The 13,488-nt window shown below is 42.4% G+C and overlaps 1 protein-coding gene across 4 annotated transcripts in view; it reads left to right on the top strand.

The window, feature by feature from the left end:
• Positions 1–13,488, top strand: part of ALDH18A1 (aldehyde dehydrogenase 18 family member A1) — a 46,853-nt gene that overhangs the window by 28,596 nt on the left and 4,769 nt on the right. For all 4 annotated transcript variants that reach the window (XM_053584333.1, XM_053584334.1, XM_053584332.1 and 1 more), the window contains exons 11-16: positions 169–262; positions 3,406–3,626; positions 5,337–5,474; positions 7,791–7,986; positions 8,097–8,218; positions 11,917–12,103. In XM_053584333.1, coding sequence (XP_053440308.1) covers positions 169–262; positions 3,406–3,626; positions 5,337–5,474; positions 7,791–7,986; positions 8,097–8,218; positions 11,917–12,103 — 958 coding nt within the window. The remainder of the gene's footprint in view (positions 1–168; positions 263–3,405; positions 3,627–5,336; positions 5,475–7,790; positions 7,987–8,096; positions 8,219–11,916; positions 12,104–13,488) is intronic.

Genomic DNA, 13,488 nt, shown 5'->3' with positions numbered 1-13,488 from the left:
GAAGCAGGGGTGGGAAATTAACTAAACGGAGATGAGATGTCAGTCAGTGGCGACCCTAGACCCTAGTCAGGAGCAAGGCCTGACACTCTTAGAAGACTGGGTTTAAAAACTGGTGTGCACTGGATTAATATATCTGGGCTTTTTTTTAATGGTATGCTTTTCTTCTAGAGAGCAGAAATTATCCATCATCTGGCTGATCTGTTGACGGACCAACGTGATGAGATCCTGTTAGCCAACAAAAAAGACATGGAGGAGGCAGAGGGTAAAAACCAGGCAACTTAGAGTCAGTGCTATGGAGGGGGGTTGGTTTGTTTCTTTGTTCTTTGTTTTACTAATAATTTTTTTATCTGCCTAAAGACAAGATTGTTACAGAAGAAATTGTACATTAGGCAGCATTTTTATCAAGGGTAGATGGCTAGTATTTTGTTAGGCTTTTCCAAATTACACATCCTACCCCCAACTTCTTCCCCAGATGTTTTAATACAACCTCCAAAGGAGCTTTTTTACTTCCCCACATGTCATGAGCCATGGCTATTACGGCAATTTCAGGACAAAAAAAGAAAAAATTGAGAACCCCACTGCTTTAAATATTTGGCTAATAATAGCTAACATTTATTGAGGTCTTTGTGTATTGGTAGGCACTGTGCTAAAGGCTGTACAGACAGGATCTTATTTAATCTTCACAACATGGTACCCCTGAGTAGCTTCTATTTATTTTCCCTGTTTTACAGAGGAGGGAACTGAAGCTCATATAAGTTGTCATTGGCCCAAAAGCCATATGGCCAGTGAGGGACCCAGGATTCAAACACAGATGGACTTTACATATAGAAGAGTTGCACATGTAGTTCAGGCAGCTATGATAAAAAATAGCTTGTCTCTTAATTAACCAGTCTGCAGTCTTCCCAGCGTTTGCACCAGGGGCCATCTAGAAATACTCTTGTGGTGCTAATGGTAGAGGAATTAAGATGGTGAACTTACACTGCAGACAACTAAACATGTAGAAAGTCAGACCCTTATTCTCTCCTTTTTCTGAATTCTCTTTCTACCTTAAAATAATGGGGGTGATTTTATGGGGTTTTGAATTTTCTTTTGAATAAATTTGCATTAACTTAAAAAATCTAGATTCCAGTGATCCCTTCAAAGAAACCTTGCAATATTATTTTCATTCTTTCAAGCATTTTGAATCATTGTTTTAGAACTTCCTCCAGCATTTATATCTAGTCTTTTGAATTTTTATAGTATTGGAAAGTCATAAAGTAGATTTTCGGAAATGGAAGGAACTTTTCCTAATAGTTTTTTTTGTTGTTGTTTGTTTGTGTGTTTGTTTTTAGAGACAGAATCTCAGTTTGTTGCCCTCAGTAGAGTGCTGTGGTGTCATAGCTCACAGCAACCTCTGGCTCTTGGGCTTAGGCGATTCTCTTGCCTCAGCCTCTTGAGTAGCTGGGACTACAGGCACCCGGGACAATGCCTGGTTATTTATTTATTTATTTTGTTGCAGTTTGGCCAGGGCCAAGTTTGAACCCGCCACCCTCGGTATATGGGGCCGGCGCCTTACCGACTGAGCCACAGGCGCCGCCCAATATCCAGGTTTTTTAAAGTAAAAGAATTAAGACCTAGAGAAATAGAAACTGTTGCTTAAGGTTATACTGCTTGTTGGCTGAACTCTTGACTCTTAATCCCAGTTTTATCTCTGGAAATATACAAGGACAAACAGTGAGTTAAGAACAAAGTCTTGGGTATACATTAGTCTGATTATCACTTTTGATGTGATATAATTGGGACTCAGGGGTAATCGCAATTCAGGGGATTTATCCTATGAAAATATTTCAAGGGGAGAAAATAGCTCTGTATCTAAACATTCTTAGAGGAGGATTATTTATTACATGGAAAAATTGAAACAATCTGAATGTCTAATAACATAAGTTAAATGTATTAATCTATATCAACTCAATGGACTATTTAGTAGTAATTAAGCTGATAATTTTTGCAACATGAAAAACATACTTGTATTGTTTCAATACAATACATAGTTGTATTGTTACAACTGGGATAGTAACATTTAACATGCACTATAATTAAAACTTGGTTTTTAGCACATATGGGAAAGTAAAGGAAATTAATTTATGTAATTGATTGGTAGAATGATGGTTTAAATTTTTTCTTTTTCTTTTTTTTGAGACAAAGTCTCACTGACGCCCGGCTAGTTTTTGTTGTTTTATTTATTTATTTATTTTAGTTGTCATTGTTTTAGCAGGCCCAGGCCAGGTTCGAACATACCAGCCTCAGTGTATGTGGCCTGTGCCCTAATCACTGGGCTATAGGTGCTGAGCCTAATTTTTTTCTTAATATAAGGTTGGTTCCATCCCTTCCTCTAAAGTAGAAATCTTTTTATTATTTTATCTTGGTAGGCATGACTATAAAGAAAAGGAGAATTTTTCATAATCTCTTCTCAACATTAACCACAGTAGTGATTTGTGATATATGATTCCAAATGGTTTTCCCAAGTTTTTATGTGTGTGTATGTATGAATGTGTGTGGAGAGAGAAAAATCACACCATGCATACTATTATATTTAAATAAAAAGAAAATTCTGTATATGAACATACCCCAATTCTTTCACTGCAGCTTCAACTCCAGGGCTCAAGCATTCCTCCTGCTTCAGCCTCCCAAGTAGCTGGAACTATAGCTGTGTGCCACCATGCCCAGCTAATTTTTCTATTTTTTGTAGAGACAGGGTTTCGATTTTGCTTGGACTGGTCTCGAGTTCCCAATTTCAAGTTATCCTACCACCTCAACCTCCCAAAATGCTAGGATTATAAGCATGAGTCACCGTGTCTGGCCTGAACTTGCCAGTATAATTTCTTATTATTATAAAAATGCCTGCAGCATTGCTCGTGGAAATGTTTCTAGAAGTGAAATTGCTGCCACAAAGGGTATGAGTGTGCACACTGTTATGTTGTGATATATACTGCCAGACTGCCCTCTACGAAAGGCTATTTAAATGGCATGTCATTGTCTTCCTGAGTCTGTTCCTAATGCAGTACCACATGTTCAAGAAAACATCAAGAAAGGGCGGTGCCTGTGGCTCAGTGAGTAGGGCGCCAGCCCCATATACTGAGTGTGGCAGGTTCCTGGCCCCTGCCAAACTGCAACTACAAAAAAAAATAGCCAAGTATTGTGGCGGGCACCTGTAGTCCCAGCTACTCGGGAGGCTGAGGCAAGAGAATTGCGTAAGTTCAAGAGCTGGAGGTTGCTGTGAGCTGTGATGCTACAGCACCCTACTGAGGGTGAAAAAGTGAGACTATCTCTAAAAAATAAAGAAAGAAAGAAAGAAAGAAATATTAGTTGGTGGTTGCAGCCTTCCCAGGTCTTCTACTTCATCATGTATTCTGAATTCATTTTCAGGGAGACTTGCAGCTCCTCTGCTAAAACGTTTAAGCCTCTCCACATCCAAATTGAACAGCCTGGCCATCGGCCTGAGGCAGATCGCATCCTCCTCACAGGACAGCGTGGGACGTGTTTTGCGCCGGACTCGCATTGCCAAAAACCTGGAACTAGAACAAGTGACAGTCCCGATTGGAGTTCTGCTGGTGATCTTTGAATCTCGCCCTGACTGTCTGCCCCAGGTGTGTGACTGAAAGCCCTATCATCCCTGCAGGATAGTGTTTGGGATTGAGACCGGCGGAGCCTGATCAGCCTATCATTCCACAATGTGGTAGCAAATTTCTAGCTCATGATTGACTTTTTTTCTCCTACCACAACTCCCTGCTAGCCTACTGCAAGCTATTTATCTAACAGGTGACTTTGCCCATGTTAGAAAGACCCCTTTGTTATCAGTGTCACAGATGGCTTCCTATAGGTATATCTATTAGGAAAAAGAACTTTAAGTATTTAATGGAAACTAGAATGGCAACCCTCTTTAAGGAAATTGCCATATCACAGGCTGCTATTGAGAAACAGTTAACATAGTTTAAGTCTTGCCAAGCAACCATACTGAGAAATCACAAGGTGGTATTAGAGGGTGTCTTCTCTTTATTGTCCTAAACTCTCTCCCTAGAATTATGGGACCATTTCTCCACTAGACTGTCCTGTAGGACTATACCAGCTCTTTCTTCATACTAGGCCCAAGAATCTCAAAGGGAGATTCTATTGTAAAACAAAAAACTACTCTCTTTAGGTGACCATGGAAGTCTAGAATGCTTTGTGGAGGGGGTACTCCCTGACATGACTAAAATTAGCCTGTTCACCTAAGGATTCCCATACCACCAGGATGTGTCCTCAGCCCTTGGATGGTATTGGCACACCACCCCTCTGGCCACATACCTATCTCACAGAAATACTCCAGTGATGGCTGAAAAACTCACCCCCACTAGTGTAAGTGCGTCCTAAGTCTCACAAGGAGACTTTCCTCTTTAGCCAACTATAGTCCTCACCTGGACTCTTAATCCTGATGTTTTCACAGAATGCACAAATGCCAAAAATTGTTGGCAGGATTCTGTGTGTTTGTGCACTTATCTGGAGAAAGTTTAGATGATTTTTATGAAAGGTATGAACAACAATAACAAAAAAGGATTAAAAACCACTAATTGGAAGATTAACATGGTCAGGTTAACAAGGTTTTTTAGTAAAGTTTCTTTCCCTGTGTTGCAAAAGCAGGAACATTTTCATTCATCCCAAGAGCAGAAAATTAAGCTTTAGGCTGAGAATGATCAGACCAATGTCAGTTGCTCTTGCTGTAACAGAGTAGCTAACCCTCCTCTTGGATGGCCTACCTTTTCCTTCCCAAAAACCATGTGGGGAAGAGACTCCGTTCCAGAGTCTCTGCCCTACCTATCCTGTCAAGAGCTCTAGAGATCTTGGATCAACTCCAGTGCTAGAGTAGGATGTTGCCAGAGGGACCACTTCCGCCTCAGCTTTAGTCAGGTGGAGCAAGAACTTCCCTACAGAGGCAACTGGGCACCCTGTTCCCTACAGTGGCCCAAGTGGGGAGGGGGACTGTATGGCCCTGGCCACTTAACTCAGGTTACTAAAGAACCATGCAGGTACTAAAGAAACCATATAGTTTATATCCTAAGACATAGGTGATTTGTTCTGGAGTCAAACCACTTCTGTAAGCCTCCAGGCTCTGCCATTTATAAGCTGTATCACCTTGAGGAGTCATATAGCTCTATTGTCCTTATCTGTAAAGTGGGAATAAAATAGGCACTTAATTCACTGGAGTGTTTTGAAGACAAGACAGCAAAGACCATGAGGAGCACAGTACTTAGAGCGTGGAAAGAGTGCTCAGTGAATGCTGACATTACTATGTCTGTTACTGCTTTCCCTTTGATCTGCAGGTGGCAGCCTTGGCTATTGCAAGTGGTAATGGCTTATTACTCAAAGGAGGGAAGGAAGCCGCACACAGCAATCGGATTCTTCACCTCCTGACGCAGGAGGCCCTCTCTATGCATGGAGTCAAGGAAGCTGTGCAGCTGGTAGGTCCCTGGGAATGAGCCAAGTCAGGCCCAGAGGAGTTAGCTCAGGTGTTTGGGAATTTGAAGCAAAGCTTAGGCCACATAGGGCCAAGACATTTCTGAAGCCAGGCTTGAGTGGAGTGGCAACGGGTCTGTGAGCCTGTCAGCATCAGGCCATGTGGCAGAGCCAAATGGCCTTCAGTGGCTAAGAAAGTCCACTCTGATACCACTGTGTCCTGGCAATGCAGATTTGCAAGAATGTCAGTTAGACCTTCATTTTGGAGGTCACAGGACAGCAAGAGTACCAGACATAGATTGTGAGACTCCAGTTCTTATAGCAGAGTGATCTGGGGTAAATCTGATGAAAAGTTTTATGAAAGTTTGTCATAAACTGCCATGGAACGTGTAAGTATGAGAGCATGCCTTTATCACTATTGCTATTTTGGTCATTATATTAACTGACCATTGTTTTACTCTCCTCTGCTATCAAATGAAATTTTAATACAACTGGGTGCTTACTGTGTGCAAGGCACTTTTTATCCATTATCTCATTTAGACCTCACAACAACCCACAAGGAAAATACCATAAATTATTAGGCCCACTTTCTAGATTGGAACAAACCAGACCCAAAGGCAAAGTAATTCACCCAGGATCATAGAATCTGTGTTTAAGTTTAGATCTGGACTTAGCCTGACTACAGATTCTTCTCTTCCCTTTGAGACCCATTCATTCCAACATTCCAAGATTCTCTTGGCTGTTGGAGAATATTTACAAACCTGCAGTATTGTGCACTCAATGACCAGAGTCGGAGATTTTTCTTATGGCAGTATAGTGTGAAGAAAGAGCAGAGATTTTAAGGATTCAAATCCTAGCTGTACCACCTTCTGCCTTGGGACATGTCCTCCTTCCTTCTCTCCCTTTCTTTCTGTTGATGTATAACATACTTATAGTAAAGTATACAAATCCTATGTGAACAAATTTATGACTTCATCCATATGTGCTTGTGTGTGTGTGGGTGCGTGCGTGTGTGAGCACGCGCACACACACACACACCTACCTGTAACCACCAGCCATCATATAAACATTCCCAACATCCCAGGAGGCTCCCCTGTGGCCTTCCTAGTATGCCACACCCCACACAAGGAACCACTTCTTTTTACTTTCTTCCCTCCCCCCCCAAGACAGTTTCACTGTGTTGCCCTCATAAAGTGCTGTGGCGTCACGGCTCACAGCAACCTCAGAGTCTTGGGCTTAAGTGATTCTCTTGCCTCAGCCTCCCAAGTAGCTGGGACTATAGGCGCCTGCCGCAACACCCAGCTATTTTTTGTTGCAGTTGTCGTTGTTTAGCTGACCTGGGCCAGGTTCAAAACCTCTGTGTATGTGGCTAGTGCCATAACCACTGTGCTACGGGTGCTGAGCCCACTTCTTTTTTACTTTCATCACATTTAATTATTTTTGTCTGTTCTTGAGCACCATGTAGGTGAAATTGTACAAAATGCATTTTTATGTTGTATGTCATTTGTTCCTCATTGTGTCCATAACATTCATTCACATTGGTGCATTGAGCAGCTTTCTCTTTCTTTATCTCTATGTAGTATTCCGTTTACCTGCATATACTATATTTATCCTTTCTTCTGACCATGAGTATTTGTTTCCAGTTTGGGGCTATAGGGAATAAAGTTACCATGAACATTCTTGTATGTGTATATTTATATTTGTTGTAAAAGTAACGTGACCCATATGGAGGAAAATTAAAAATCAAGAAGAGGAAACAAAATGCCCATAATCTGTGTCCTAGCACAAGCAATTTAATTAATTAATTAATTAATTAATTAATTAATCCACAGCTCAGAATAGAAGTTGTCAGCAAAAGTCAGAGAACCGTGACTCCCTACCAAGACCCAGAATTTCCTTGAGGTGGTGATTAGAGAATCAGCAGAGTGACTGCTCCCTGCTATCACCCTCATCACCTGGCATGATTTGTTCCTTATTTCACCTCAGAGAGCCTTTTGTAGCTCTCTGGCACCTGGCCACTTATCTGCCCTGTCTTACAGCTAGCTGTGTCCAGGCATTCCCTCCCTGCCAGACTGACCTCTTTGAGAGCAGGGGTGTGTCCTGCATGTTCTGTGATACAGAACTGCACTGAGTGTGATGGACGCGTTTGCCAGATGATTTTCGGATTCCTGTGATCAGGAAGTTAATCTTGTGTTTAAAATAAGTACCTGACTTAGTTCTTAAGATGTGCAGACATTTATCTATAAAAGGGAAGCTGCTATTTCTATATTTTGTGGGTCAGAAGATAATCATCTTTATCTTTTTATTCTCTCTCTATTCAGGTGAATACCAGGGAAGAAGTGGAAGATCTTTGCCGCCTAGACAAAATGATAGATCTTATTATTCCACGTGGCTCTTCCCAGCTAGTCAGAGACATCCAGAAAGCTGCAAAGGGGATTCCAGTGATGGGGCACAGTGAAGGGATCTGCCACATGTATGTGGATTCAGAGGCCAGTGTTGATAAGGCTACCAGGCTAGGTGAGCTGGATGGGCTCTTCTGTTTCGTGAGGATGAAATAAATATTTATTAAATCCTCTATGGCTCTGGATTACATTAATAGAAACAATGCTTTGTTGTTTTTCTTCCAGTCAGAGACTCTAAATGTGAATATCCAGCTGCCTGTAATGCTTTGGAGACTTTGTTAATCCACCGGGATCTGCTGAGAACACCATTGTTTGACCAGATCATTGATATGCTGAGAGTGGAACAGGTAAGGCAGGACCTGTTCTGCAGGACCAATACATTAGTTCCTGTCTTCCATTTTGGAACTTAGAAGCCTGTGGAATTAGACAGGAACAGCGGCCATACCACGTCAGGCAATTTAGGAAATGATATTTTTGAGCTTCTTCTATGTACAAAGTTCTATGCTAAGTACAATGGTGAGTAAAACACAATACCTGCCCTCTGATATAGTCTAATAGGTAGACCAAACCAGTATACAGATAGTTTAATTACAAAGTAGACTGTATTATAGGCATTGATTACATTGCAAAAGAGTTCAAAGGTCAGATGGACCACATAGCACCATACTGAATGGACTGTTTCAGGTAACCTTTTATTCACACTACAAAGTTTAAAGTTTATGCTTCCAAACACACTCCTTTTTGGATTTGATTTGAAAAGATTGTGCAAAAATGTTCTTAGGCCAAAAATGCATATGCATTCACTCCCTCTCTCCACATTTCTTCATTTACCAATACTAGCATACTTAGTAGGGTGATATTCAGGAGTCAGCAATTTGTAGTGTCTCCTCTGGATTATGTTCTTATCATGTCATTATGGTTGTAAACTAAACCAGTAAATTTCAAATACGAATTTATGCTCTGTCCTAAATTCACGACTGTAAAGAAATACAGGGTGTCCATAAAGTTCGTGTGCAATTTAATGTAGGCAACTATTTAAAACATTAACTTTATGTCCTGTGTAAGGTCTGACAGTTTAGTGTATGAACTTGCCACCTGGACTTATGGTGGCAGCACTGTTCAAACAACTCGGTAAGGTTTCATAACTCGGTAAGGTTTCATAACTGTAGTGTATCAGTGTCTCACAGTTGTGTTCATGCTGATATGTGGCAGGATCTTGCTGAGAAGTGTTCCTTATTGTTGTTGCATGTTTTTGTATGCCATTGGGAGAATGTTGGAGCTTGAATTAGAGCAATGAACAAACATTCATAAATTTCTTGCTGAACTTGGCAAGAGTGGAAGTGAAATCAGAGACATGTTAGTCCAAGTTTATGGGGATAATTCCATGAAGAAAATGTCATTGTACAAATGGATTAAATGTTTTTCTGTGGGAAGAGAAAGCGTCACTGATGAAGAGAGGTCAGGGAGGTCAGTAATAAGCAGAACTGAGGAAAATATTGCAGAAATTTGTCAACTTGTGCAGCAAAATCGGCTGACTGAGAAGCATGGCAGACATCAGAGAAACAGGGAAATTTTTTTTTTTAATTTTGCTTTCACTCATCTTAGTTTGAAGTTTTCTTCTTTTTGAATTTTCTTCTTTCTTTTTCTTTTTTTTTTTTTTTCTTTCTTCCTTTAGCAATTCTCTTGCCCTTAGCCTCCCAAGTAGCCCATCACAATGCCTGGCTTTTTTTGTTTTTTTGGTATAGACGGGGGTCTCTCTCTGGGTCACACTGGTTCAGGCTGGTTCAGGCTGGTCTCGAACCTCTGAGCTCAGGCAATCCACCCCACTCAGCCTCCCAAAGGGCTAGGACTACAGGCGTTAGCCACCATACCCGGCCAGTTAGGGAAATCTTAATTCAAAATCTTGAGCAATAAACCATGGCTCTTGCATCACGATAATGTATCACATGGTACTGTCTGTGAGGGAGTTTTTAGCCAGTAAACAAATAACTATATTGGAATGCCCTCGCTACTCAACCTGATCTGGCCCCGAGTGACATTTTTCTTTACTCAAAGATAAAGGAAATAATTAAAGGAAGACATTTTGATGACATTCAGGACATCTAAGGTATTGTGATGACAGCTCTGATGGCCATTCCAGGAAAAGAGTTCCAAAATTGCTTTGAAGGGTAGACGAGGTACTGGTATTAGCCCATAGCTTCCTATGGGGTATACTTTGAAAGTGACCAGGCTGATATTCGGTACTTTAGTACAATGAGGAATGTACTATGTAGCACATTTTTCAGGATGAGTTTGTGAACTTCATTGTCAGACTTCATAGATGCTGTCAAGGCAGAAATGGACAACCTGTTAAACTATCTGCATGGATGCATTTTAAGCTTTTATATCTGATGTCATGACACTCTTTCAGAATTCTGTAAACCAGCACAACAGTAGAAATAGGTACCTTGGCTTTGCGCCTGTAGCTCAAGCAGCTAGGGCTCCAGACACATACACCAGAGCTGGTGGATTCGAATCTAGCCCGAGCCCACCAAACAACAATGACAACTACAACCAAAAAATAGCCAGGCATTATGGCGGGCACTTGTAGTCCCAGCTACTTGGGAACTGAGGCAGGGCAATCACTCGAGTCCAGGAGTTTGAGGTTGTTGTGAGCTGTGATGCGACAGCACTCAACCCAGGGTGATAGCTTGAGGCTCTGTCTGAAAGAAAAAGGTGCCTGCTGGCCTTGGTTGCTTTGACCTGAAAATGTATCTCTTCCCTTATATCCTTTTTCTGGAAATGAAAACTCCAGTCAGCTTAAAAATATGGGATGGTCCCAGTGAGAACTTAAAGGAATTGTTTTTGACAATGACAATGTCAGTGCACCCCACAGATAAAAAAGGAATTAGATCATGTGATCTTCTGTCATCGGGGCCCCTCCTTTATATCAGTGGCCTATTGACTGGGCACCTGTGTTTGCCAAGCACCACAGTGAACTGGACTGGACAGGAGGAAAGTTCTCCTTTAGCTAGTACTAAGCCTCTCAGTCCTGAGTTGTACATACTGTGATATCACAATCATCAGAATGAGGGTAGCCTTGAAATTCCTCTGTGTGGCAGAAAGTAAACCCAGCAGGGTAACTTGCACCAGATGGCGCTCTGTCCCTAAAGGTTAGGGTTGGGCCTCAGTCCTGAAGGAAGTGGAGTCCCAGATAGCGAACAATGGTAGGGCTTCAGGAGCAATGAGGACAAAACAGGTAACACTTGAGCCAAGGCAAAAGTTTGGTCCCAAAGAATTAAAGCATGAGCCCTGCTCTGGGAAGGTCTTGGAGAACAAGGCCTAAGTGGGATCTAGCCTTGTGACCAAGGCCCTTGGTGACCAGCTCAGAATGGGCTGAGGAATGTAAAGAGGAATATACATTCCTTTAGCCAGAACAGGATTAGTGCCAGAACCTGGGGCTGAGTTGAACCTAGAGGGTAGCCAGACTGACATGAAAATTCAACAAGAAACCTCATTTTGAGGTGCTGAAAGAACCTAACCAAATATTGCTTATCTCTAAAGCAAACCTGGGGCTTCTCCACGGTGCAGGAAATAGAAATTTGGACATGGCACCTCCCTCTTCCCATGTGAACCCTAGTGCCTAGGTCCTATATGCCGGAAATGGGATTTTTTTTTTGCAATTTTTGGCCAGGACTAGATTTGAACCCACCACCTCCGGCATATGGGGCTGGTGCCCTACTCCTTTGAGCCACAGGCACCACCCATTATAGACTAATGTTTTAGTAAAATGCCAGAAGTCAAGGGCTTATGTTGATAGCCTATTAAACACCTTGCACAGTCTTAATGTTCAAAGGCTTCCTGGTTAAATCCTCGCTCCAGCTTCTCCAAGTCCCAGTGCCGTCAGCATTTCCCAAGGCAGAGCATCCTGGAGGGTGGGAAAGCAGGGGCTAGTTACTTATCCAGACCACAGGAGCTGCACTGAGCTATGGTTTTAAAAGCACATGGTGCATCACACAGGCTCATTTTGCTGTTTGATCTTAGAGCTTGCTAATTTTGGTTCCAGGTAAAAATTCATGCAGGCCCCAAGTTTGCCTCCTATCTGACCTTCAGCCCCTCTGAAGTGAAGTCCCTCCGAACTGAGTATGGAGACCTGGAATTGTGCATTGAAGTGGTGGACAATGTCCAGGAGGCCATTGACCACATCCACAAATATGGCAGCTCCCACACGGACGTCATCGTCACAGAGAATGGTCAGTGTCGTGTCAAGGTGCTTTAAGCTTGCAGTGTCTGCCTTCTCTGCTTTGATCTCCAAAGTAGTCCTACTCCTCTTAGTCCCTCTTGGAACTGCAGGAAAACATGATTTCAGTAGGCTGGTTATAGTGCCTTTGGTCGTTTGCAGAATGTTTTCACATCTCTTACCTCATTATATTATCACAGCATCCCTATCACGGAAGGGATGATTAGCTCTGACCCTGAGTCAGAGGCAGAGCCATGCAACATTTCTTACCCAGGAATTATAAACCCATTTTTTTTTCACTATGTTGCCCTCAGTAGAATGCCATGCCATAGAACGCCACAGCTCACAGCAACCTCTTAACTGTTGGGTTTAAGCGATTCTCTTGCCTCAGACTCCCAAGTAGCTGGGACTACAGGAGCCCTCCACAGTGCCCGGCTATTTGTTGTTGTTGTCATCATTTAGCATGCCTGGGCCAGGTTTGAACCCTCCATCCATGGTGTATGTGGCTGGCACCCTAACCACTGAGCTACAGGTACCGATCCTATAAACCTTTTTTTTTTTTTTTAGAGACAGAGTCTCACTATGTTGCCCACAGTAGAGTGCTGTGGCGTCACAGCTCATAGCAACCTTAAACTCTTGGACTTAAATGAGTCTCTTGCCTCAGCCTCCCAAGTAACTGGGACTCCAGGCACCCACCACAATGCGCAGCTATTTTTTGTTGCAGGTGTCATTGTTGATGAGTTGGCCCAGGCCACGTACGAACCCACAATTCTCGGTGTATGTGGCTGGCACTGTAACCACTGTGCTACAGACACCGAACCCTATAAACTCATTTTATAGCAGAAGAAATCAAGACTCAGGAAGTTGTCGCAGAGCCAGCTCTGTCCATTGATTCATGTACTTCACAAATATGTATTGAGAGATACTCCTTAGTGTCAGGCCAATAGGCCTGATAGTAAAGGAAGCCAATAGGGCCCCCTTGAGGAATTTAGAGTCATTTTATCAGGGAATCATATCACCAGTAATAAGCTAACATGTATGGAGTGTGTACTGTGTGCTACGCACTGGGATGAGTACTCCACTGTGCCAACTCATTCATCCTCTTCACAGCCCTGTGAGCTATGTAGTGTTGTCAGTACCTTTGGCTTAGGCATAGAAAGGTTTAGACCCCATAGTCACACAGCGAGGTAGTGTGGAGCTAGGTTTCAGACCTAGGCAGTGTGCCCTAGAGCCTGTAAAATAGGGAATGTAGTAGTTCTACATTGTTGTAGTACCAAGATGCATCTGTGTAGGAGATCCAGATTCCAGCTGGTGTTCCCACAACATCGTGACTATTACCTTCTTCCTCTTCAGATTTTTCACAAGTCTGTACATATAATATGTGAGAACATGTGTGGA

The sequence above is a fragment of the Nycticebus coucang genome, chromosome 3 (genome assembly GCF_027406575.1).
Source record: "Nycticebus coucang isolate mNycCou1 chromosome 3, mNycCou1.pri, whole genome shotgun sequence".
In the NCBI taxonomy this organism is placed as follows: Eukaryota; Metazoa; Chordata; class Mammalia; order Primates; family Lorisidae; genus Nycticebus; species Nycticebus coucang.
Note: the sequence above shows the minus strand (reverse complement) of the source record. Positions and strands in the feature narration are given on the sequence as shown.